The 26597-nt window shown below is 55.8% G+C and overlaps 2 protein-coding genes across 4 annotated transcripts; both read left to right on the forward strand.

The window, feature by feature from the left end:
• The first annotated feature begins 300 nt into the window (after nucleotides 1–300).
• On the forward strand, nucleotides 301–4739 carry LOC114003835 (histone H3-like centromeric protein A). Of its 2 annotated transcripts, XM_027751193.2 has the most exons (5): nucleotides 301–982; nucleotides 1763–1898; nucleotides 2384–2475; nucleotides 3481–3558; nucleotides 4114–4739. In XM_027751193.2, exons 1-5 carry the CDS (start codon nucleotides 638–640, stop codon nucleotides 4246–4248), a joined length of 786 nt encoding a protein of 261 aa, XP_027606994.1. In that variant the 5' UTR covers nucleotides 301–637; the 3' UTR covers nucleotides 4249–4739. The 2 variants fall into 2 exon arrangements, with proteins under 2 accessions (XP_027606994.1, XP_039245768.1); XM_039389834.1 differs by lacking the exon at nucleotides 301–982 and having other exon boundaries at nucleotides 992–1898.
• Nucleotides 4740–5051: 312 nt separating this feature from the next.
• LOC114003830 (toll-like receptor 13) lies at nucleotides 5052–11307 on the forward strand. Of its 2 annotated transcripts, XM_039389835.1 has the most exons (3): nucleotides 5052–5593; nucleotides 6207–9471; nucleotides 9582–11307. In XM_039389835.1, exons 2-3 carry the CDS (start codon nucleotides 6229–6231, stop codon nucleotides 9615–9617), a joined length of 3279 nt encoding a protein of 1092 aa, XP_039245769.1. In that variant the 5' UTR covers nucleotides 5052–5593; nucleotides 6207–6228; the 3' UTR covers nucleotides 9618–11307. The 2 variants fall into 2 exon arrangements, with proteins under 2 accessions (XP_039245769.1, XP_039245770.1); XM_039389836.1 differs by lacking the exon at nucleotides 5052–5593 and having other exon boundaries at nucleotides 6165–9471.
• Nucleotides 11308–26597: the final 15290 nt, after the last annotated feature.

Genomic DNA, 26597 nt, shown 5'->3' on the forward strand with positions numbered 1-26597 from the left:
TAGCAGGGGGCTGTAACTGGCCGTGGGGTGTTTTGGGGAGCCCAGGATGGGCTTGGGGGCCCTGGGGGTTTATCGGGGGAAGGGCCTCACCTGGCTCCTCCACCTTCACCTTCACGGCCAACATGGGGTGGGGGGACACCGGAACGCCCCCACCCCTGGGGGAGGGGTGAATGAGGGGTGCCCCAAATTGCCCCCGGAGCCCACAGAACACCCTCCCCACGTCCCCCCCCCCCCCCCCCCCCCTACACCCCACCTACCTCTCCATAACTGGCGACTGCCGCCTCCCATTGGCTGCTGCGCCCACCCATCAACACCGCCAACCAATCAGCACCCAAGAATGCATGGTTGGGGTGGTGTCTTTGGCTGAGTCACTTCACTTCCTGGACTACAACTCCTGTCATGCGGCCCCATTAGAGACAGGGTTGTCCCTGAGTGCCCCCCAAACAGCCCCCAAATTCCCTCCCCTAATGCCCAAGGGGCCCCAGGCATCGCAGCGATGATGATGATGATGGAGGGAAAGCCATCCCATAGCAGCTCCAGGAACAGTTCAGCTGTTCAGTTAAACTGAACAGCTTTAACTTCAGTTAAAACTGCAATTGCTGCTGTGGGGGGAGGAGGAGGCCCAGGTCCACATTCCATGGGGTCAGTCCCGAAGGAACTGTTCCAGGTCCACATTCCACAGGGTCAGTCCCGAAGGAACTGCTCCAAGTCCACATTCCATGGGATCAGTCCCAAAGGCACTGCTTCAGACCTCTTTCCATGGTCCCTTTCCTGCCAGGCACTGGCAGGCACTGGGAGCTCCTGGGCCCATGCTGGGAGCCCAAAAGGGATACACTGGGAGCAACTGGGATCAACTGGAAGATACTGGAACCATACTGGATGTACTGGGACCACAACTGGAGCAACTAGGATCATACTGAGAGCAACTGAAACCATGCTGGGTTCATACTGGGAGTGTCTGGAACCACACTGGGGGCAACTGGTACCATACTGGGACTGACTTGGACTGATGGGGATTATACTGGGAGTGACTGAGATCATATTGGGATCATTCTAGTAGTGACAGGAATTGACTGGGACCATTGTAATTGTGACTGGGATCAGCTGGGATCATACTGGACTCACACTGGGACTGACTGGAAGTCACTAGGATCATATTGGGGTTACTGGGATCAAACTGGGATCATTCCGAGAGTGACTGGGATCACAGCGGTAACATTCTGGTAGGGATAGGAATTGACTGGAACCATTGTGGGTGTGACTGGGATCATACTGGGAGTGACTGAAATCATACTGGGATTGTATTGGGAGTGACTGGGGTCATACTGGACTCACACTGGGAGTGACTGGAAATCACTAGGATCATATTGGGGATGACTGGAATCAATCTGGGAGTGACAGGGATCACACCGAGACCATATGGGGACCATAGTAGGATCTCCGCCGCGCTGGGTGCCGCGGGGCGTGGCCACTGTAGATTTATGCTAACGACTCCGCGGCCGCCGCTGCACCATCGAGTCGCGGCCTCCGGGCGGGGCGGAGCGGTTGCGGGCCGCGATTGGCGGGGGCGGTGCGTACGGAAGTGACGTTGAGCGGCGCAGAGCGGCGGGAGGTTTGAACGGCGGCGGGTCCGGGGGAGTCCGGGAGTGACGTCACGGCGGTGAACAGGGGGGAAGCACACCCGGGAAGGGCGAGGGGGGGTCTCACCGGCTGCCTGGACCTGCCCTGACCTCCCTCCCCGGTCCCCCCGGGTCCTCTCCAGCGTCTCCCTGACTCCCGGACCCCGCACCGAGCCCGCGGTGGGTGCGGCCTCGCCATGCCCCGCCCCAAGCCCACCCCCCGGCGGCGTCGCCCCCCTCCAGCCCCGCCATCGCCCCCCCCGCGCCGGCGGGTACGGAGTGAGTGTGGGGGGATACCCCTATGGACACCCCTATAAACCCCCCTAGAGCCCACCATACCCCCATATGGACCTCCTATAGCCCCCATATCCCCTGTTCCTACAGACCCCCATAAATTCCCTATAGCCCCTATACCCTGTCCCCTATAGCCCCCCATACTTGCTGTCCCCTAAAGCCCCCCATAGATCCCCTATAGCCCCCCCATACCAGCCATCCCCTGTAGCCCCCTATAGATCCCTCGTACCCCTATGTCCACCCAGGCCCTATAGAAATCCCTTATACCCCTCATAGCCCCCTTACTCCCCCATAGCTCCCCACTGTCCCTCTCACCCCTGCAGCCCCCCATAGATTCCCTGTAGCCTCCTGTGTCTCCCCAGGCCCTATAGATCCCCTGAAGTCCCCTATACCCCTCCTGTGCCTCCCAGGCTCTATAGATCTCCTATAGATTCCCTATAGCCCCCATACCTCCCTTTGTCCCCCTCTAGGGTTCCGCCCGGGCCAGCGGGCACTGCAGGAAATCCGCCGCTACCAGAGCAGCACCCGCCTGCTGCTGCGGCCTCTGCCCTTCTCACGGCTGGTGAGACCCCAAACCAACCCCTGGGAACCTCCCAAACCCCAACACCCGCCCTGGGACCCCCAGACTGACCCCCAAACACACCCTGGGACCTCCAAACCCACCCCTGGGCACCTGCCTGCTGCTGCGGCCTGGCCCTTCTCACGGCTGGTGAGACCCAAAAGCAACCCCTGGGAACCCCCCAAACCCCAACACCCACCCTGGGACCCCCAAACTGACCCCCAAACACACCCTGGGACCTCTAAACCCACCCATGGGCACCTGCCTGCTGCTGCAGCCTGGCCCCTTTGCCCACCTGGTGAGACCCCAAAAAACCGACCCCAAGTCCCCCTCAGAACCCCCCCAAACTCCCCGGGGACCTTGCTGGGACCCTCCAGCCCCTCTCAGAACCTCCCAAATCCACCCTGGGACTCCCCAAGCACTCCCTGAGACCCCTAAGTCCACCCTCAAATCTCCTGACACCCCAAATCCTCCCTGGGCCCTCCTCAAGAACCCCCGGGACCCCTCAAACAATCCCCAGGATCCCTTCAAATCCAACCCAAATTCCCCTTGGGGTCCCCCCAAATCCAACCTAGAACCCTCCAACCTGCCCTGGGACCCACTCAAACTCCCTCTGAGACCCCCCAGATCCACACTGGGACCCCCCCAAAGTGTCACTGTGTACCCCAGTCCCCCTCCTGGGATGTCCTCAGGGTGGTGTCCCCATGTTCCTGTGCCTGGGGTATCCCCAGGGTGTCCCCCTCATGATGTCCCCATGACCTCACTCCCCAGGGCATCCCCAAGATATCCCCAGAACGTCCCTGTCCCTGGGGTGTCCCCAGAGTGTGTCCAGGGTGACAACCAGGGAGTCCCAGGATGTCCCCAGGGTGGTAGCCCCAGCCCAAGGTGTCCCCATATCCCCCTCATGTTGTCCCACTGTCCCCCCACTCCCCGTGTCCCCTGCTGTCCCTACGTTGCCCCTATGTCCCTGTGTCCCCTGAGCTGTCCCCGTGTCCCCCCCTGTCCCAGGTGCGGGAGCTGTGCCTGCTTTTCACCCGGGGGGTCGATTATCGCTGGCAGCGCCTGGCCCTGCTGGCCCTGCAGGAGGTGGGGGGGCCCGGGGGGCTGGGGGGGGTCCTCTGGGGGCTTGTGGGAGACCTGGGGGTACTGGGTGGGGGGTCCCAGAGGGTCTGAAGGGGTCCCATGGGTGCTAGGGGGTTCCCATGAAGGTGGGAGGGTCCTATGGGTACTGGGGGGTCCTTGGGGGCTGAGGGGTCCAGGAACGTCTCTGGGTGCTGAGGGGGGCTGGATGGGGCCTGTGGGAGCTGAAAGGTTTGGTGAGGGGGGTCTCATGGGAGCTGAGGGGGAGAGTCTGAGAGGGTCCCCATGGATGTGAGGGGGTGTCAGGGGGGCTGAGGGAGTTCTATGGGTTCTGGGGTAGGGGACCATGGATGTTTAGAACCTATGGGTGCTGGGGGGGGCTGTCAGGGCACAAGGGGACCCCTCACCCATTTAGGGCCACAGGGTGTTTCATTTCCCCCAGTCCCCTGTGGGTGGGTTTGGAGAGGGTGTCTGGGGGTTTTGGGGGTTGCTGCCTCCTGGGGATGGCTGAGGGAAATCGGGGGGGGGTTGGGGGCTCCCCCTGATTTTTTTGGGGTGCAGGCAGCAGAGGCCTTCATCGTGAGACTGCTGGAAGATGCGTACCTGTGCTCGCTGCACGCCCGCAGGGTCACCCTGTTCCCCAAGGACCTGCAGCTGGTTCGGCGCCTGCGAGGGCCCGAGTGGGGGGGCATCTGAATGGGGACCCCCACCCTGCACTGGTACCCACCCCTCAGCGCCCCCGGCCTGGGGGGGGAGAGAGCTTCACACCCCTGATCTTACTGGGGGCTCCTATGGGACCATTGTGCTGAGACACTGCCCCACCCCATGGGGGCCTCCCACACTGGGATCCCCCTGAGTATACCCCCAGGACCCACCCCCAGGGGATCTTGCAGCCCAGAGCCCCCTCTCCAAGGGTCGTCCCCATGGGACATGACACCCCAATCCTGATGCCCCAGTCTTGTTTGGTATCCCCCGCACAGACCCCTCACCCTGGGACCCCTCCCCAGCCCCCCCATGGGACCCCCACCCCAGGATCCCAACCAACCCTCCCAGGGTCCCAGCCCAGGGTGGGGTCCCCTTCTTGACTCTAGCACCCCTCAGATTATTGGAGACCCCTGTCCATGACCCCCCACTTTGGGAATCCCCCCAGGTCTGCTACACCCCAATAAATGTCTGTGACCCTCCAAGTGCTGCCGGATAAAGGGAAAGAAATGGGGGGTGGGAGGGGGAGGGCTCTGGGGAGATGGGGATGGGGAACACTTGGGGAGGGGGGATCTGGGGGGGGCAGGTGCCACCATGGGGGCTCTGGAGAGATTGGGATGGGGGACACCGGCAGGGGGGTGCGGGGACAGGAGTGTCTCAGTGTTTAAGGGGTTCCTTTTATAGTGGCGGGGGCTGTGTAGGGGGAGGGGTTGTGGGGGCGGGGCTTAGGGGTTCACTTTATGGGCAGGGTCAGTTCTTCAGGGGGTGGGGCATAGGCTTGGAAACAAGACCCTCAAACCTCAGGGACCCCTAAAAGCACCCCAGGGACACACCTGGCACCCCAGGAACCCCCCCTTGCACCTCTGGGATCCCCATCACAGGGTGGGGACCAGGGACCCCTAAACACACCTCAGGGATCCCTACTGAAACCCCAGGGCCCCCCCGCATTTCTAGATCCTTGAACCCCCAGACCCCAATGCACCCCAATGTCTGTAGCCTAAGAGACACCCCAGACCCCAATAGCCCCCCTAGACCTCCGTAAGCCCCCCAGACTGCAATACACCCCCCATCCAATGCCCCCCAGCACCCTTATAACCCCCCCAGAACCCAGTATCCCAGACTCTGACACACCCCAATCCCTGCAGCCCCCCAGGGTCCCCCCAGCCCCCTATAACCCTCCAGATCCCAATATGCCCACAGACCCTGATGTACACCAGTCCCTGCAGCCCCTCTGAGCCCCTCCATAGACCCCCCAGCTACCCAAATTCACTAGTACAACCCAGTACAGCCCACTGGAGACCGGTATAACTCAGTACTTCCCCTGAGGAACCAAAACCAGGTGGGTCGGTTTGGGGGGGGTGGGGGAAGAGGAACCAAGAGCAGGCGGGGGGAGCAGGAATTAAGGGGGGGAGAAGGGCACGGGACTGTGGGTCCCAGGGGGCTCACCAGGAGGGGGGTGACCCAGCTGTGCTTCCCCCCAGCCTCTTTGGAGACACCCAAATCCATCTGGGCAGGGGCTGCCTCCAGTCACGTCACGGGGGGGGGTGGGGGAGAGGGAAGCAGTGACACAAAACAATACCTAAAACTTCCCTTTTCTGCCCCAAAATCGCTTGAGGCTGAGGCGGCAGCACGGTGGGATCCCGCTGGGGGGGAGATGGGGGCCCCCAAAATCCCTGGGGACTGGGGGAGAGGGGGGTCCCTAGAGTGTGGATGAGGGGTCCCTGGGGTGCTGGGGGGGCTCCCTGGAGTCTGTGAGGGGGGGGGTCCCTGGAGTGGTGTGTGGGAGAGGCCCTGAGCCCTGAGGGGGGTCCCTAAAGTGTAAGGGGGATTCTCTGGGGTTGGTATGTGGGAGAGTCCCTGAGCCCCAAGGGAGGTCCCTGGGCTTTAAAGGGGGTCCCTGGGTTGCTGAAGACATCCCTCACTCCTCTCTCTCCCTCTCTCCTGCCTCTCAGGATCCCCCCAGGACAGGGCAGGATGTACGCCCCACTGCTGGTGACACTGGTGACACTGATGACAGTGCCCACGGGCGTCTCTCCCTACGGCTTCCGCAACTGCATCCAGGCTCCGTGGGACCCAGGGCTGTTCCGCTGCGTCCAGCGCTTCCTGACCACCGTGGGGGCTGCCGTGGGTGACCTCCCCCCCAACACCACCTCCCTCAACCTCTCGGTCAACACCCTGCACCAGGTGCCCCCTGATGCCTTTTCCCACCTCCCGCGGCTCCGCACCCTCGACCTGACCCACAACCGGCTGGAGTTGCTAGCCCGGGGGGCTTTCCGGGGGCTGCTGGCACTGGCCCAGCTGGACCTGGCCCACAACCACCTGTCAGTGCTGCCCACGGGGGTCTTCACCGGGCTGGGCAACCTGAGCACGCTGCGGCTGGACCACAACCCACTGCTCGCTGTGGCCCCGGGGGCCCTGCGGGCGCTGCCTGTACTGGCCACACTGCGGCTGCGGGGGGGCCGGTTGAGTGCCCTGGGCCCCGTGGCCATGGCTGTGGGGCACCTTCCCCGCCTGGATCTGCTCGACCTGTGTGGCAACACCCTGTCAGCACTGGCACCGGGGCTGCCACCTGCACTGAGAGTCCTGCTGCTCTGCAACAACTCCCTGGGGACTCTGTCAGGGGCGGCCCCAGAGGTGCTGCCCGAGGGGCTGCGGGTGCTCGACCTGTCCTACAACAACATCTCGGACCCAGCGCCCCTCGTCCGGCTGCGCCTGCACAACCTGACACGGCTGCACCTGGCTGGGAACCCACTGGACGTGGCACGGCTGCTGAGGGTGGTACCCCCGCGCTGCGTGGACGTGTCAGGCCTGCAGGTGGGCGCGGGGGGCTTGACCGAGCTGTGCCAGCACCTTGTGGGGCCGTGGCTGCGGCGGCTGCAACTGCGGCACACAGGGCTGGCAGCGATGCCTGCCAATGCACTGGCTGACTGCCCGGTACTGGGTGCCCTGGACATATCTGGCAACCGGCTGCAGAGTTTGGGCTGCGTGGAGCAGCTGCTGGGCCTGGCACAGCGCGCGGCACTGGGTGAGCTGGTGGCCGAGCACAACCTGCTGCGGTGGCTGCCGTCGTGCCACAGGGCCCCAGTGCTGCGGCGGCTCCACAACGTGTCCCTGCGCTTCAACCGCATCCTGGTGGTCGGTCCCCGTGCCTTCGCCAACACTCCGGCACTGCGGCGGCTGCGGTTGGATGTGAACGGGCTGGCGCGGCTGGACCGTGCGGCGCTGTGGGGACTCCACGACCTGCGGCACCTGCGACTCGACAACAACCTGCTCACCGACCTCCTGCCTGGCTCCTTTGCCGACCTGCACCGGCTGCGTGATCTCAACCTGCGCAACAACCGCGTGGCTGTGCTCTTCCCCGGCGCCTTCAGGGGGCTCAACCGCCTGCAGACCCTTGACCTGGGTGGCAACAACCTGAGACACTTGGCGGCCGCCGCGCTCCAGGGGCTGCCCCAGCTGTGCCGGCTCTACCTGGACCGCAACCGGCTGCTGGAGGTGAGCGAGGCAGCGTTCCGGCCAGTGCAGACCACGCTGGGCGTGCTGGATCTGCGCGCCAACGCGCTGCGCTACCTGAGCCGGCGCCCGCGGCAGCCGCCACCCTTCCGCCACCTGCACCGGCTCTATGACCTGAAGCTGCAGGCGCAGCAGCCGTACGGGCTGCGCGTGGTCCCACATCACTTCTTCCAGGGCTTGGGTGCCCTGCGCTCGCTGTACCTGTCACAGAACGCGCTCTCGGCTGTGCCTGCCGATGCCTTCGACGACCTGGCGCAGCTACGGTACCTGACGCTGGCCGACGGCAGTGGTGGGATGGGTGCCCTGCCTGCTGGCGTCTTCAAGAACATGAGCCGCCTGCGCAGTCTGGACCTGGAGAGCGCGGGGCTGCGTGGGCTCGGCCCCGAGGTCTTTGGCAATCTGACGCAACTGGAGGAACTGCGCCTGGCCAAGAACGAGCTGCGCGGGCTGGACACAGCGCTTACCACACGCCTACCCGCCCTGCGCTACCTAGACCTGCGCAAGTGCCCGCTGAGCTGCAGCTGTGCCAACGTCTGGCTGCCGGCCTGGCTGGCACAGGGACCTGTGCAGGTGGTCTACCTGTACAACTACACCTGTGGCGAGGCGGGTGGGGCCCCAGCATACCTGCACAGCTTTGACACACGTGTGTGCTACCTTGACATGGGGCGATACCTGTTCGCAGGGACAGCACCGGCCGTGCTGCTGCTGCTGGCGCTGCCGCTGCTGCACCACCGCGGGTACTGGCGGCTGCGCTACCACCTGTACCTGCTGCGGGCGTGGGCGCGTGGGCGCTGGCAGCGGGAGCGGCGCCGCTATGCCTACGACACCTTCGTGTCCTACAACTCTGCGGACGAGCGCTGGGTGCTGGAGGAGCTGGTGCCCGAGCTGGAGCACGGGGCCCTGCGGCTCTGCCTCCACCACCGCGACTTCCGCCCCGGCCGCGCCATTGTGGACAACATCGTGGATGCCGTGTACAACAGCCGGCGCACGGTGTGCGTGGTGAGCCGCGGGTACTTGCGCAGTGAGTGGTGCTCGCTGGAGATCCAGCTCGCCAGCTACCGCCTCTTCGACGAGCTGCGTGATGTCCTTGTGCTCGTCTTCCTCGAGGACATCCCTGAGGCTGAGCTCTCAGCCTTCCACCGCATGCGCCGTGTGCTGCTGCGCCGCACCCACCTGCGCTGGCCCAGCGAGCCTCTTGCCCGGCCTCTCTTCTGGGCCAAGCTCAGGGGTGCCCTGAGTGGTGGGGATGAGGAGGAGGAGGACAGGGAGAGGGAGAGAGGCACAACGGGGATCCCCAGAGAGGTTCCCCCTCAGAACAGCAGCTTTCTGCCCCCAGTTCTCTCTGGGGAATGTGCCCTGAGCAGTGAGGAGAAAGAGGAGGAGGAGGGGGTGGTCAGGGACGAAGGCTGTCCTGACATGACTGGGATCCCTGGGGGGAATCCCCCTCAGAAAAACAGTTTTGTGCCCCAAAATCACTGGGTTTCCTCTGGGGAATGTGCCCTGGGCAGTGAGGAGGAGGAGGACATGGAGAGAGGGGAGAAGGAGGAAGGATGTCCTGGCATGACCAGGACCCCCAGGGAGGCTCCCCCTCAGAAAAGCAATTTTCTGCCCCCAGCTCACTGTTTTTTCTCTGGGGAATGTGCCCTACACAGGGAGGATGATGGCAAGGAGGGGGAGTGGGAGGAGGAGGAGGAAAGCTCCAAGGTAAGAGAGCAGCTGCCCTAGAGCAGCCTCACCCTGGTGCAACCATGACCCCCAGGGACATTCCCCATTAAAAAAAATGGCTTTTTGCCCCCAAATCCCTGTTTTTCCAGTGGGAAATGTACCCTGTGCAGTGGGGACAATGGTGAGGAGGAGGAGGAGAGAGAGGCAAGCTGGACATCAATGCCCCCAACCCCAGCAGCTCCAGAGACCCTGGAGAATGGTCCTTCCCCAGCCTCTGGCAGAAAGTACCTTGGGAGACTTGAGGATGATCCCTAGGATTCTGGAGTTTTGGGATACAAAGGATCCAAGACCTGTTACACCCCCTCTGGAAGAAGAGATCCTGGCAGCTTCTGAAGGGGTTCGAGCTGCTTCAGAAGTGAGTGGCACTGAAGCACAGCTTTTCCTGGCACCCCGACTGCCAGTGCTGGGCTGGATGTTGAAAGGGAAAGTCCCTTCCACACATCATGCCAATGATGCCACGTGGAGCCAGTGGATGGCTCTGATCACACAGCAAGATCACACAGAAATCCCAGTTACTCAGGGATCTTGGAAGTTGTCACAAACTGGCCTGAAGGTGAAAATTTCAGACTATCATCATCATCAGAGGAGGAGCCACATGCTGAGGAGGCCCCACCATATTATCAGCTCCCAGAAAATGAAAAACGTCACGCTCTCTTCACTGACGGTTCCTGATATGTTGTAGGGACAACACGTGGATTGAGATGCTAAGATTAAAGTGTCTCGGGTGGATCTGGACTGGCAACACTAGAATGAATTATTTCTGGCTCAGTGGGCCCAGGACGCCTCAGGTCATCAGGAAGAGATGGAACATTGGCTCATGATGGAGGGGTGGATTTAACCATAGACACCATGTCCTGGGTTATTCATGACTGTGAAACGTGCTGAGAACAAGAAGGACAAGCAGGTAAAGTCTCTGTGGGATGGGGGACGATGGTGGAAATACAGATATGGGGAGGCCTGGTAGATGGATCACATCATACCCTGTGTTTACAATGGTGGGAACAAGCCCTGGACAGCCTCATGGACCCCTGGGCCAGACAGCTCAGGATGGAGTGGGTGTATCATATTCCCCATCATGCACCAGCCACTGGGAAAGTTGAATAGAACAATGCACCATTCAAAACCACCTTGAAAGCATTGGGTGGTGGGACCTTGAAACATTGGGATCTCCATTTAGCCAAGGCTACCTGGTCAGTTCACACCCGAGGCTCCACCAACTGAGCTGACCCTGCCCATCAGAACCTCCCTGTACCATCAGAGGGGATAAAGTCCCCATGGTGCACGTGAGGAACATGTGAGGGAAGACAGTTTGGATCAGTCCTGCCTCAAACAAAGGCAAACTCAACTGTGGGATTGTTTTTGCTCAAGGATCTGGGGGCACTTGCTGGGTGATGCAGAGGGACAGGGAAACATGGTGTGTACCTCAAGGGGATTTGGTTTGGGGTGAGAACAGTCTGCGATGTTCAATTGTATAATACTGGTTGCTGAATGACACTGCCACTGTATCCCAGAACTCCCATGGACAATGAGGATGGACTGCTCCAGATACACCAGTCGTGAGCTCCTGATGCAGCTTGAAACCAGCCCACAGCACCCCAACCCTGCCCTGGGAGACATCCAGGGTGGATAGAACCCACAGTCATGGACTAAATGAACTTAACAGACACCTCGGAGGGACAGCATTGACTGGGGAAGTGATTCCTGTGCTTCTGTGTGTGTATCACTCGCCTCTCTTGTGCTCTCTGTTATTAATATTGTTGCTGTTGCTGTTCCTTTTCTCATCTTGCAGTTTCCAGTAAACAGTTCTTATCTCAACCTGTGATCTTCACCTTTTGTGCTTCCAATTCTCCTCTCCAATGTGGTTTGGAGAGTCTATGGGAACAATAATATGGAGAGTCTATGGGCAGTTCCATCCCTAAAGCACAACACAAAGCACCCCATGGCCTGGACATGTGCTAGCAGCCCTGCAGGAGGAACCCCATCCTCTGGACAAGGTAGATATTCCCAGGAATTTCAGGAGGTAGGGCAAAACAAGGCTTGTTTTCAAGGAGCTGGTCAAAGTCCTCATCTCTTTTACTTTTGAGGGGGGAGGTAGAGGCCTGGTTTGTGTGTAAAATCTCTCTGTGGATGCTGACATTTACTGAGCCACATGGTGTGAGCTCAGAGCTGGCCCTGCGTGGAGCTGGACATTGGACTGCAGAGCACTGAGCTCCCTTCCCTCCTGAATTGTCCTATGAACTTCCTGACTGGACAGTCCACCTACCTGTCAGGTGTGCCCTGAATGGCATCCCAGTTTAATGCCATGAACAAACATGGTGAGAGTTGTGTCCTCTGAGCCATGATAGAGGTGCTGAACTGCCCAGGTCTCAGCAGAGTCCCCTGTGCTGCCCCACAATGCCCCAGTATGTCCCAGTGGACACCAGGGAGGGTGCGACCCCTTCACCTCTGCTCTCTCAGCATCATCATCCAGCTGCCTTTTCTGCCCAGCTCTTTGTCTGCCCACCCAGGCTGTGATGGCCTCTCTTGGGTAAAAGAACACTGAGGGAGACCAGACCGAAAGTCTTGCTGGAGCTGAGATAAAAAACATCCCTCTCAAGAAACCTCTGCCTTTTAAACTGGGTGAGAAATTGGCTGGATGGAGCAGCCAGAGAGGTGGTCAATTGCAGTGGAAAGGAGGTATGTAGCTACTTGGGTTATTCTCTATAAAACTATAAATATATCACTTCAGAAAATACATAGGAAGGAAAAAGAAGGAAAGGACAAGGGTAGGTAGTGGAGAAGAAAGATCTCACCCCCCATGGATCCAGCAATGAGACCTGATTGTTTCAATTTCTGTGGTCAAAGGGATACTTGAGGTCTTGATCCTTTGGTGTTGGGGGCCCATGAAACAAAGAGTTCAATGTGTCAATAATGCATGCTCAGGTTCACATGGGAACACCCAGGTACTCCCCCACGGAGGAGTTCCATGCTTCCAAAAGCATGGCAATTCAGGTCCTAGAAATGCGAATTCTTTCTCTTTTTATGGAAATTTGGGAATTAGGATTAAAATGCCAGCATGGTTTATGTAGGTATTTGGAGAGCTGTGGAAAGGAGTTGTGGGTATTGGAATCAAAGAATCATGTAATGGTCTGTTTTGGAAAGGACCTAAAAGAGCAGCTCACGCATCACCCCTACCATGGGCAGGGACAACTTTTAAAATTTCAGGTTGCACAAAGCTCCTAACCTTGGACACTTCCAGGCAGGGGGAAACCACTTATCTGGGAAAACAGTTACGGTTTTGTGCCACTCTCATCATAAGTCATTTCCTCCTCATATCCAGTCGAAGTCTACCCTCATTCATTTTAAAGCCATTGCCTTGTACTCATTTGCTCTGTGAGTACAAGACTTGGGAAAAAAATTTCACTCCATCCTTCCTGGACTAAGCACACAATGTTTCCATCTGCAAAAACCTTGGAGAGGACCTGGAAATCTCTCAAGTGGGGTTTGGAAGCCTCGGGCACAGGACAAATACATGGAGGCTGAGGGTACTGGCTCGATGTGGAGAATTGAAGACAGTGCAGGAGTAGCCTGAGAGGGCTTGAAGGGCAGATTCAGAGATGGTGAGTTTTCCTTCTTAGTGGAAATGAGGATGAGAAAGAAACAATGCCACCAAGGGCAGCTGGTGAGGCCCAGACTGGACATGAGGAAAAAGGAATTTCACTCCCAGGGCAGTGCTGTGATGCAACACATCACCCAGAAGGAGTCTGGATCAGCCCAAGGCTTTGTGTGTCCAGGAAGAGCCAGGGAGGACGCAGAGATGTCAGTGCAGGAAGGTGCCAACCAGGTGGGGCAGCTGGGGGGATGACGACAGCCTGCAGGGAAAGGGGCAGGGCATGGACACTGTAGGACAGCCTGGGCTGGAGAGGAGACAGGGAGGGGGAGAAGCTGAAAGGCCCTGACAGAGCCACCTTCTGCAGACCTTTGGCCATGGCTGCTGTCTGTGCCCCTGATGCCAGGAGGAGACAAGTGGTCCTTGCAGCCTTGGGGCTTCATGGCCTCCTTGTCCCTGCTCAGCTGCCTGGCAGGTGCCACCCCATCAGCCTACCCTTGGCATTGCACATCCCACATCCCAGTGCCCCAGGAAGAGCCCTGAGGAATGAGGCAGGGACAGGATCTGCCTTCCAGGGGCTGGGGGTCAGGGCTTGGCTCTTGGGTTAATGTGGTCATAAACCAGATCCAAAGGGCCATTTGGATTAAGGAAATTCATCTAGGATTACTCAGCATCAGAGCCACCTTTACCTTGCTTGTCCCTGTTGGAAACGATATAACTTTTCTAATTTTTAATGGTCCTAATTAACCTTTTAATTAGTTGTTTAGCTATGTTAGGCCTTAAATCACTTTTAGTCAGCATATAGCAAAAAGATGTCATCAACTACTTTTGTGAAAACACAGCTTGGGAAAAGTACTAAAACTGTAAATTCTGTTAAAATTAACCTTGATATGCCTCAGTGATCAACACCGAGGACAGAAAGACATATTGTTGAAATTGGACATCTGAAACGCAGGATTTATGGATCACAAGGACATTTTTGCAGAAACCAGCAAATAACGAAGAAGACTAACTAAAACTCAGTATTTGTGCCAGAAAATCCCTACTGGAGGAAAAAGATGCTAAAAAGATTAAAGATTAGGACTAATTACCACACAAACCAAGAAATTAATAACCAGTAGTGGACAGAATACTAATTAATGAAAGGAAATTATGTAATTTAGAACCAATGAACAATAATTTCTTTCTTTGTTAAAAATGCATAAATAGGTGAAAAAGGGTTGTACTGGAGTTTATGTGGAAGGCAGAAGTTTTGTCAACCTCACAAACACCTAGTGCCATGAATAAAGTAATGCTTTGCTTTCTAACACTAAAAATGCAGTGTTAGAGGGTTCTGTTGTCCTGACCATTTTGGAGGTATTTGGCAACAATTTTGGGCAACCCCTGGCAGGAAAAAAGCTTTTGAAGCTCCATAGATTTATCAGATTGAGAGGTGCTACTTTTGGGGAGAACCTCTGATGTCTTAATCCACTGAGTTCAAGGCAAAGAAAATCCCTGGGAGTTTATTCAGGCATCAACGCTGCCTCCGTACAATCCTAAACATCCCCTGGTCAGATGATGTGACCAATACGTCTGTTCTAGAACAGGCAGCAGGCACAAGCATTGAGGCCATGTTGCTGAGAACACAGCTGTGCTGGGCAGGGCACGTCTCCAGGATGAAGGACCAACCACTGCCTCCCGAAGGTCCTGCTTTATGGTGAACTTGCCACCGGCTGCCGCGAGAGAGGAGCCCCGAAGAGGAGATACAAGGACTGCCTGAAACAACATCTCAGCCTTGGCCATATTGATCAACAGAACTGGTCTACTCTGGCCTCCAATCGGGAGGTCTGGAGGCACACCATCTATAACGCTGCTGCTTCCTTTGAGATCGCACACAGGATCACTCTCGAGGAGAAAAGACAATGCAGAAAGAACTGTGCCTTGCAGAATATACCACTTAAGGAGTCTTTCTGTTGTGCCTTTTGCAATCAGATATGTCTGTTTGGTATTGACCTTATTAGCCACCAGCGTGCTTGTAACAAATGTGGATAGAGCCTTCCCCAAATCTTTGTTTGCGAAGCCTAGCCATGAAAACTGATAGTACAGAGAAGGTAAACCTAATTACAACTGCACAAAACTTGAGCTCTGTAATGTAATTGGGTTATTGAATTGAAAATACAATTGATTATTTTCTATTAAATGTCATTTTGGCTGGGGATTGTTATGAAGTGAGTTGCAGTCTGACAATTTCCAAGTGGATTCAAGTCCCACCTGGTGGTGAAACTGTACAACTGGTTAACAGGGGGTGCATCTGTAGGTTCTGAAGTTACCCAGTGTCAGTCGGACAAGGTGCTGTTGCCTCCTTGTGCAAGAGGTTTGCCCAGATGCTCTGGGCTTATTAAACCTTAAATTTTGTGTTAATGCTGAGGAAATACAAACATTTAGTGAGTGTGTATTAATGTGTATTCAGTTTGTCTGTAGGAAAAAAATTCCACTCGGGAACACTTGGGCTACAAAAGTCACTTTCTGTAAGTGTGTGGAATGAATTGTATGTTTGCAATGAATTCTAAAGTATTTGGTGAGTACAAACCTTTCGGTTTTAATTCATGTGAGTTGCTGGCCGCGGGGCCGCCCCTCGGTTCCTGCGCGGTTCCCGCGCGGCCGCCCCTCGGTTCCCGCGCGGTTCTCGTGCGGCCGCGGGGCCGCCCCTCGGTTCCCGCGCAGCCCGGGGCCGCCCCTGGTCCCGCGCGGGGCCACCCCCCGTCCCCTCCCCCCCAGCAGGAAAGGAGAGTGGGAGCTTCACCGGCGTGGCCTTGTGCCCTCGTGAGAAAGGAGAGAGAGAGAAGAGTGGAAGCCTCGGAGGACACAGAGGTTTGCCGGTCTGGTTTGGGGAAGGGGGGGGGGGAGGGTGCCAGGCAGGCTGTGGGGGTCCTCGGACTGGAGAGTGGTCAGGTAAGTAGTGTGTGGGAAGATATGAGGAGACACGGTGGGGGAGGTAAAGATCAGGGTGGATAATAGTTTCCTCTGGGGCTTGGAGATCTTGGTTGGGCTAGGGCCTGGAGAGGTCCTCGAGCCCTAGGTGGGTACGGTGGCCAGAACAGTTTCACTCGTTTGTCTGTTTTTGGTTCACCCGCGGCTACTGCCCAGGTTTGGTATGTCCTGGATTTATTTGTTACATCCTGAAAGGTTGGTCAGGACAAAGGGCTGATCCTGGGTGCTTCCCTGGGATGAATATAGACAGATGGCAGAAAACTAGGTAGTGTAAGACTTGACCTAATCGTTTTTAACAGTAAGAATGCAGCCTGTATACCCCTATGCGGTTGCGAGCTATGCTGGCGATGGTACATGCCTTCGGTAGGGTCGCCCATGCCAGACAGGTCAAAACTGTAGGGTTGGATACAATAAATCTGTGGGCAGGATGAGCTCATTAGCCTTCTGGCAGTCATCCTAGGAGAAGGTCAACTCTAATCCCAAACCCGGGCAGGTGGAGCTCGTTTAGCCCTGTAAGGCCATCCATCTAAGAGAAGGTCACTCTAATCAAACCTACATCCTGAGGACCTCACTTCCACCATCCAAGCTCGCTTGGCCCTGGCAGATGAACCTCTGGATTAAAGGGTGGGTTCAGTTCCGCGCATGCTGCATCTCACCTAAAAAATCCATTGCGCAGGCTTGAAGGCTTTACCCACATGCAAAAAGTCCTGTAGCGACGGGCGAGGGTCGAAATGGCAGGTGAAAGGTGCACTGGAAGCTGCAGACCCAACCCTGCATGCAGGCGGTTCAGGATATTGGTCATTTGAGACTGACCGGAGATGACAGTCTCTTGAGGCAGCACCCTGAACGACCAAGCAGCCTTTCCAAGGACAGCACTGCTTACTCCACTCGGAGAGGGGCCTAGAAAAGGTGGCCTAAACAAAGCTCATCTCCACCTTCACCCGGTTGGTTAACCGCAGGCCAACGGGCATCTTCCTCCAATGCGGTCGCACAAAGATCAAAAGACAAAGGCACGCACCTGCCTCCAAAGGTGTACCTAAATTAACTCTAGCATGTTGGAACATCAGAACCATGCTCGATTCTGCGGACGGCGGATGCCCTGAGCGTCGGTCTGCCCTAATTGCCCATGAGCTGGCTCGTCTCAACATCGACATTGCCGCTCTCAGTGAAGTTCGCCTTCATGAAGAAGGCAGCCTCAGAGAACATGGTGCCGGTCACACACTCTTTTGGTCAGGCAAGCCCAGAACCGAAAAACACCTCTCAGGAGTCGGCTTCATGATCAAAAACTCCATTGTTCCTAAACTCGAAAATCTACCGACAGGTCACTGACCGCATTATCTCCCTACGCCTTCCACTAAACAACAAGCAACATGTTGTCATCTTTAGTATATATGCCCCAACTCTCCAAGCTGACCCTGCTGAAAAAGATAAATTTTACACTGACCTGCGCCTCCTTACCCAAAAGGTTCCTGCAGACGATAAGATCATTATCCTTGGGGATTTCAACGCCAGAGTAGGCAAGAATTTTGAAGCCTGGAAAGGAGTATTAGGCAAGCATGGTGTTGGAAACTGCAACGATAATGGTCGACTTCTGCTAGAATTCTGTGCAGAGCAACAACTCACCATCACTAATACTATCTTTCAGCAGAAAGATAGTCTGAAGACAACCTGGATGCACCCCCGTTCTAAGCATTGGCACCTCATTGATTATGTCCTGGTGCGACGGAGAGATATCCGTGATGTCCATCATACCCGCGTGATGCCCAGCGCAGAATGCCAAACAGACCATCGGCTGGTGCGCTGTAAACTCAATTTCAAGATCAAATTCAAACCAAAAAGGGGCAGCATCCCAAGGAGAAGACTCCAAGTTAACAATCTCCAATCAGCCACAGTAAGAGACAGTTTCCAGGCAAACCTTCAAACTAGGCTCGAAAACATTTCTGCAGATTCCTCTCCTGAAACAATCTGGCACCATATTAAAAACAGCATCCTGCAATCCTCTGAAGAATTCTTAGGGTTCTCCCTCAAGAAGAACAAGGACTGGTTTGACGAAAACAACCAAGAAATCCAAGACTTGTTGAGGAAGAAGAGAACCGCCCACCAAGCACACCTTGCACTGCCATCCTGTCACGCAAGAAAAACAGCCTTTCGTCTTGCATGCAGCAAGCTCCAACAGAAACTCCGTGACATCCAGAACAAATGGTGGATTGATCTAGCTGAAAAAGCTCAATTATGCGCAGATACAGGTGATCACAAAGGTTTCTATGAGGCCTTGAAAACAGCATACGGGCCTACATACCAGGTACAAAGCCCTCTACTCAGCGCTGATGGTCAAACACTTCTGACAGATAAAACCTCCATTCTGAATTGATGGTCTGAACACTTTCAGACTCTCTTCAGTACCAACCGCGTAGTCCAAGACTCAGCAATTCAGTCCATCACACAACAACCAGTAAAGTATGAATTGGATACTGCTCCCACTTTAGGAGAAACCCTCAAGGCCATACAGCAGGTGAAAATCGGCAAGGCAGCTGGGGTTGATGGAATTCCACCTGAAATCTGGAAACATGGGGGCCTTGCACTCCACACCAAATTTCATGAGTTCGTGGTGCGCTGTTGGGAACTTGGCAAACTACCATCTGACCTTCGTGATGCAGTCATCATCACCTTGTATAAGAAGAAAGGAATTAAATCTGACTGCTCAAACTATCGTGGTATTACTCTGCTCTCCATTGCTGGCAAAATCCTGGCAAGAATACTCTTGAACAGACTAATACCCACTATAGCAGAAGGAATCCTTCCTGAAAGTCAGTGTGGTTTCAGAGCCAACAGGAGCACCACAGACATGGGATTTGTCCTCAGACAACTGCAAGAGAAGTGTAGGGAACAGAACAAAGGTCTCTATGTAACCTTTGTCGACCTCACCAAGGCTTTTGACACTGTGAGCAGAAAAGGTCTGTGGCAGATTTTGGAACGTTTAGGTTGTCCCCCCAAGTTCCTTAAAATGATCATCTCACTCCATGAGGATCAGCACGGCCAAGTCAGATATGGCAACACACTTTCTGAGCCCTTTTTAATTAAGAATGGTGTGAAACAAGGCTGCGTTCTCGCTCCTACCCTATTCACCGTCTTCTTTAGCATGATGCTCCAAAGGGCCATGGCAGACCTCGATGATCAGGACGGTATCTACATTCGATACCGTACTGATGGAAGTCTATTCAATCTAAGGCGTCTGAAGGCCCACACCAAGACCTAAAACCATCTTGTCCGGGAGCTGCTTTATGCTGATGATGCCGCCCTTGTGGCCCACACAGAAGCAGCTCTGCAGCGTTTAACATCCTGCTTTGCAGATGCTGCTGAGCTCTTTGGACTGGAAGTCAGCTTAAAGAAGACAGAGGTCCTCCATCAACCTGCACCTCAGGAAGTCCCCCATCATCCTCACATCACCATTGGCCAATCAGAGCTCAAATCAGTCCAACAGTTTAATTACCTCGGTAGCCTCATCTCCTCAGATGGTAAGATCGATGGAGAGATAGACAACAGATTAGCAAAGGCATATAGTGCTTTTGGAAAACTCCACAAAAGAGTATGGCGTAATAAACACCTGAAGAAAAGCACCAAGATCAGTGTTTACAAAGCCATAGTGTTGTTGACTCTCTTATATGGCTCCGAATCATGGGTCATCTACCGCCACCACCTGCGTCTCTTAGAACGCTTCCATCAACGCTGCCTCCGCACAATCCTAAACATCCACTGGTCAGACTATGTGACCAACACATCTGTTCTAGAGCAAACAGCTATCACAAGTATTGAGACCATGTTGATGAGAACACAGCTGCGATGGGTGGGGCACGTCTCCAGGATGAAGGACCACCGCCTCCCTAAGATCCTGCTCTATGGTGAACTTGCCACTGGCTGCCGCATGAGAGGAGCCCCAAAGAAAAGATACAAGGACTCCCTGAAACAACATCTCAACCTCAGCCATATTGATCACCACAACTGGTCTACTCTGGCCTCAAATCGGGAGACCTGGAGACACACCATCTATAACGCAGCTGTCTCCTTTGAGAACACACGCAGGATCACTCTCGAGGAAAAAAGGCAACACAGAAAGAACCGTGTATTGCAGAATACACCATCTAAGGAATCTTTCTGCTGTGCCTTTTGCAATCGGATATGTCTGTCACGTATTGGCCTCATAAGCCACCAGCGTGCCTGTAGCAAATGTGGATAGAGCCTTCCCAAATCTTCGTTTGCGAAGCCTAGCCATGATGTGAGTTGCTAAAGCTAAAATTGTGTTTGCAGCACGATCTGGATTCGCATGTGTGGGCATTGAGCTCCCACCTGCGTCAGTTTTAGGGATTGCAAGGAAAAGAAAAAGCAAAAGCCGTGGGTCTCGCCCCGGTCCCTCCTGTCCCTGAGGGACGGGTCCTCGAACCCTTCCCCTGATCCTGGTTTGCATCACATCTTTCCTACAGTTTAAGATTCAAGGGGTGGGGAACATCCTGATCTACACAAACTGGTAACACCACGGATGGAATGACTTGTTTGGATTGTTCCAAACTGCCACGGACACTCTGGATTTAATGTTATACCCTGTTATTATAATGTTGGTATTTTTACTGGTACCCATTATACACAAACACACACCACCTTCCCCTCCCCTGACCCTTCCCCCCCATCCCCATTTCTTGATTTTACATCAGTTTCTTGGAAACCAAAAGCAAAAACACTCCAGGCAGGGAGTGGCTCCTTGGGACAGGAGAGGAACCACAGAGCCCCGGGAGTCCCCACTGGGGCCAGGTAGGGCACGACCAGCGACCCCTGCCTGATCCTGAGCACACCAGGAATGGCACTGAGAGGGAACTAGGAGCACTGGGGGAGCCAGGGAGTGATGCTGGGAGCACTTGAGCTGTACTGGGAGCACTGGGAGAACTAGGGAGAGTTGGTGGGGGGCACTGGAGAACAAAGAAGGGCACTGGGAGCACTGGGCACCCCATCATGTCTCCCCAGTTGCCCCAGTCCAGCTCCCTTCCTGGGTGGGGGCTGTGGGGAGGGGTTGAGGGGTCACCAGGGTTTTGTGGTGTCCCCAAAGCAGCGAAGGTTTGGTTGACACCTGGAGGGGATGAGAGGAGGAAAACAGGGCAGGGGATGCTGGGGGTGCTGGGAATGGGTGCTGGGAATGGGTGTTGGGGGGAGACAAGGTGCTCAGGTGCTGGAGGGGGCCAGGTGGGGGGTCCTAGGGGTGCCAGGGAACTTGGAGGTGTGTGGGTGCTGGGAGTCTGGGGGTGTCTGTTGGGTGCTGGGCATGTGCAGATGCAGGGTCTTGGGGTGCTGAGTGCTGTGTACTGAGAGTGCTGGTGGTGCAGGGAGTGCTGGATTCTAGGGGTACGGGGAGTGCTGGGGGGTGCTGGGAGTGCTGGGGGTTCTGGGAATGCTGGAAGTGCTGGGTGCTGGTGCAGGGAGTGCTGGTAGTGCAGGGAATGCTGGTAGTGCAGGGAGTGCTGGATGCTGGAGGTACAGGGAGTGCTGGAGGTGCTGGGGGTGCTGGAGGTGCCGGGAGTGCTGGATGCTGGGGGTATGGAGAGTGCTGGGAGTGCTGTGGGTGCTGGAGGTGCTGAGAGTGCTGGGGGTGCTGCAGGTGCTGGAGGTGCTGGGAGTGCTGAGGGTGCTGGAGGTGCTGGGAGTGCGGAGGGTGCTGGGAGTACTGGAGGTGCTGGGAGTGTTGAGGGTGCTGGGGGTGCTGGAGGTGCTGGAAGTGCTGGAGGTGCAGGGAGTGCTGAGGGTGCTGGGAGTGCTGGATGCTGGGGGTATGGAGGGTGCTGGGAGTGCAGGGAGGGCTGGATGGTGGGGGTGCTGGGAGTGCTGGGCTGATAGTTGTGCTGGGGGTGCTGGGTGTCCTGAGGGTGTAGGGTGCTGAGGGAGTACAGATGCAGGATCCTGGGTGTGTAGGGTTTTGGGAGTGGCCATATGCAAGGTACTGGGGGTGCTGGGAGCTGGGGGTGACCAAGTGTGGGGTCCTGGGGGTGCTGGGGGTACCCCAGTGCAGAGTCCTGGGTGGTGGGGTGCTCAAGAGTAGGGTGCTGGGAGTGCTGGATTCTGGGGGTGGCCAAGTCCTGCAGGTACTGGGTGCTGGGGGTGTCGGGTGGAGCACATCAGAATGCCAGAGCCCCGGATCTTCACCTGGGGTGAGCCAGGAACATGGAATCTGTGAACTGGGAATTTTGGAACCAAAAATTTGGGACTGCAAAGCAGTGAGATGGGGGTTCCTCTCCCCCTCCTCATTATTCTATCCTTCCCAGAGCCAGAATTTGGCTGCTGGTTGGAGTGAAACCATGACACACGGCTTTCCCAGTCACATGTGTGGGGTGGCATCAGCTCAGCGGGAAGTCCTGGGGTTTCACTTCTTCTGCCCCCTAATAAGGAACAATTTATTAGCATAAGTAATCACAGATTCATTACTCCCTGAGCTGCTTTGGTCCTCTGCCAGGCACAGACTAGCACGGGCTCAGCAGTCTGCAGGGCTGCCACATCCTGCCAGGGTTCAATGCATCGGTTTTATTTCCCCCCAACAGGGAAAAGAGCCCCAAATCCCTTTGGCTGAGTGGAGGAGGGGACAGTCTTTTGGCAGAAAACTCCAAAGAACGGTTCCTGCAGCTTGGGAAAAACAAACTAAACAAAACTGAGGCACTTCTCTGAACCGTCTCCATGTGAACCTTTTCCTGGGATGCTTGAGGATGGGGAGCACTGGGAAGGGGCCTGGCTTGGGGCACATCTGTCGCATCAAGCACAGGAGCTCCAACAGCCAGGATGGAACGTGCACAGGGGGAGCAGGGGAAGGGACAGGGCTGCTGGGAGCAGGCACCTTCTGGAGCAGAAGAGACAACAGTGGGTATTGTCCTAGTTAGGACAGCTGGGACCGATTCATCACTGGATGGGTATAGCCCAAAACTGTGTATTCTATGGCCCTCCATACCATTTCCCAGAAACTGTTGTCGGGGGGGGGGGGGCGGGCTGCCTGTGGGGGGGATGTTCCTGTCCTCATACCCTTTTATGGAATTCCCCGCTCTGAGCATCCTCATACCCTTTTATGGAATTCCCCGCTCTGAGCATCCTCATATCCTTTTATGGAATTCCCCACTCTGAGGGAAGGATTGACCATTCCTTTTATGGAATTCCCCGCTCTGAGGGAAGGATTGACCACTCCTGCCTGAACTGGAGAATATATAAACCTGGAGTTTCAGAACTTCACTACCACTCGTGGGATCCAGAGGAAGACTGCAACTCGCTGCTCTCAACCAGCCTGAGACCACCACCCTCAACTGGACTGCAATCACCACTTTTGACCAGACTGCAACAGCTCTCCCACCAGCAGGTTTTTCCCCTCTTCCTTCACTTTGGACTAAAGGGGAGGGGGGCAAGGAACACCACTTTGTTCATGCCCCAGGGTTCTGGGTTATACATTTGGGTTTTGTGGGTTAAAACCAATTGTTTGTTTGTATAATTGTACTTACTGTATTATTTTAATAAATTGTTATTCTGACTTATAATCTCTCCTTTGAGTTGAGTTCATTTCCCCTGCTGGTTAACTCTTAAACCAGCACAGTATTCAGCGGAATTTAATGGAAAAGTAATAAAACCATAAGGAAAGAGAAGAGCAGCAGCAGCACCGTAGCACTGCAGCACTGCTGGGTGTCCCAGAAGGACTTCACTGACCCGCATATGGCCCAGCCTGCACCTGTCTCATCCAGTGGCAGCAGCCTGAGCTCTGTCATACAGTGCAAGAACAGAGACACAGGAAAGGCATGGGAAATGCAAACAGGATCACAAGGAGCTCTGGAGAAGTTCTGGGAGGAGGAAGAAACCACTTCATGCTGGAGGTCCCAACTTGGTTCAGTCCAGCCTCAGATGCAGTTTTACCCCCAGTGTCTGGTTGTGGACCACAGGATGAGACCACAGCTGGTCCTGGCCCTGGGGGACCCCGAGGCTCAGGAAGGTGATGCCAGCTCAGTCCTGCCCTGTCCCTGCTCCCGGTGATGCTGTGGCAGCATCTGGGGAAACAAGAGGGAGCTCAGGGTTGGTCCCAGCCCCCCCAGCCTCTTTGCCAAGCCCAGAGCAGCTCCTGCCCACCATCAGCCTCCTCTCCATCCCCAGAGGGCCCCAGGCCTGGCAGCACCCCCAGCACCCCATCAGCCTCACTACCCCTCACCAGTCTCACCACCCCTCACCAGTCTCACCACAGTTGATGGGCCCTAGGGTGGGGCAGGGGCCACACCTTGAGCCTTTGGAGCCACAGAGAGGCTGGAAACTCACTTGTCCTGGGGACTGTGGGGTGAAGGGCCTTGGGCAAAGCTTCTTATGGGGGCTCAGCAGCTGGGGGAGGGAGAGAGCAAGGCACAACAGGGAGGATCTGATACGCACCATTCATTTTATTTATTTTTTTCACCATTTACCTGACACCCCTTGCCCCCTCAGCCCCATGGGTCATGACAGAAAACAGAGCTCCCAACAGCTGCTGTTGACAAGCTCCTTGTCGTGACATGCGGACACCAATGCCTGGGAGCTGCTGGCACAGCAGAACAGGCTCAGCCAGGGAGGGAGAACCAGCACCCCAGAGGGTGCTCAGGATTGTGCCCAGCAGCCCCTGCCCCCGCAGTTTGGAGCCCAGGGACACTGAGCCGTTCCAATAAAAGATTCAGTTCCTGTTTAGGATCCAGAGTTGGCTCCCTGCCAGGAAAAACAAAGTGAAATGTGCAGCAGCTGCTGAGGGAGGAAGGAGCGATGATCTCAGAGAGAGAGGGGGAATGGGGGAGATTAGAGAGTGATGGGGGTGAAGGAGAACCCACTATCCAGGAAACCCAGGTGAGAGAGACTTCCCCCCTCCACTGACTGCTCCTGCCATGGAGCCCAGAACGGTTTGGGCTGGGAGGGACCTTAAAGCTCATCCCGTCCCACCCCTCTGCCATGGGCAGGGATGTCTTCCAGCAGCCCAGGTGGCTCCAAACCCTGTCCCACCTGTCTGGGAACACTCCTGGGGACCGGGCAGCCACATCTGTGGGTCCTCACCTGCCCGGGGCCATCTCTGAGCTCCGCTGCTGCTGCCTCACCAGGGCTCCATGTGCTCTCCTTCCCCTGCTCCAGAGTGTGTCTCTTCCCATGGGGTCAGCCCTTCCCCTGCTCTGGAGTGGGGTCTCTTCATAGAATCATAGAATTGAGTCATAGAATTATCAAGGTTGGAAGAGATCTTTAAGATCATCCAGTCCAACTGCCTCCCTGAGCAACCTATTCCAATGCCTGCCCACCCTAACAGTGAAAAAAAATTTTCTGATGTCTAATCTGAATCTCCCCTGTCTCAGCTTAAGCCCATTTCTTCTTGTTCTCCCACTCCAGGCACAGTAGAAGAGACCGGCCCCCACCTCACTAAATCCTCCTTTCAGGCAGTTGTAGAGAGCAATGAGGTCCCCCTGAGACTCCTCTTCTCCAGACTAAACAAACCCAGCTCCCTCAGCTATTCCTTGTAGGACATGTTTTCTAGTCCCTCCATGAGCTTTGTTCCCTTTGTCTGGACATACTCCAGCCCCTCAATGTCTCTCTTGCAGTGAGGGGCTCAGAACCGGACACAGCACTTGAGGTGGGGCCTCACCAGTGCCCAGCACAGAGGGACAATCACTGCCCTGGTCCTGCTGGCCACACTATTCCAACAGGCCAGGTGCCACTGGCTTGTTGGTCACCTGGGTACACATGTTCAACCAGCACCCCCAAGTCCCTTCCTGCTGAGCAGCTCTCAAGCCACTCTGCCCTCAGCCTGGAGTGTTCCATGAGGTTCTTGTGAGCCCAGTGCAGGACCTGACACTTGACCTTATTGATCCAGCCTGTCCAGGTCCCTCTGCAGGGCCTTCCTGCCCTCCAGCGCACCAACACTCCCACCCAACTTAAGGTCAGCTACAAATTCCCTGAGGGTGCACTCGATGTTAAACAGGACCAATCCCAACACTGAGCCCTTGGGAACTCCACTAGTGACTGACCCCACCTGGATTTAGTTCCATTCCCCACCATTCTCTGGGCCTGGCCATCAGCCATTTTTTTCCCAGCAAACCGTTCCCTCATCAAAGCCACAAGCAGCCAGTTTCTGTAGGAGATGCTATGGGAGATGGTGTCAAAAGCTTTAGTGAATTCTAGAGAGACACATCCCCAGGCTTTCCCTCAGCTACTGAGGGGGTCATTTTGTCATAGAAGGAGTTCATTCAGTCAAGCAGGACCTTCCTTTCCCAAACCCAGTCTGGCTGGACCTGATCCCCTGGTTGTCCTGCACATGCCATGTGATGGCACTCAGGAGGATCTGCTCCATGGCCTCCCCTGGTACCGACGTCAGGCTGACAGGCCTGGAGTTCCCCAGATCCTCCTTCCAACCCTTCTTGTAGATGGGCATCACATTTGTTGATTCCCAGTCAGCTGAGACTTCTCCAGTTCTCCAGGACTGCTGGTAAATGAGTGAGAGTGGCTTGGCCAGCTCTTTCTCCAGCTCCCTCAGTACTCTCAGGTTCAT

This window comes from Pipra filicauda, unplaced genomic scaffold (assembly GCF_003945595.2).
Source record: "Pipra filicauda isolate LSUMZ 115617 unplaced genomic scaffold, ASM394559v2 scaffold779_size94194_pilon, whole genome shotgun sequence".
Classification (NCBI taxonomy): domain Eukaryota; kingdom Metazoa; phylum Chordata; class Aves; order Passeriformes; family Pipridae; genus Pipra; species Pipra filicauda.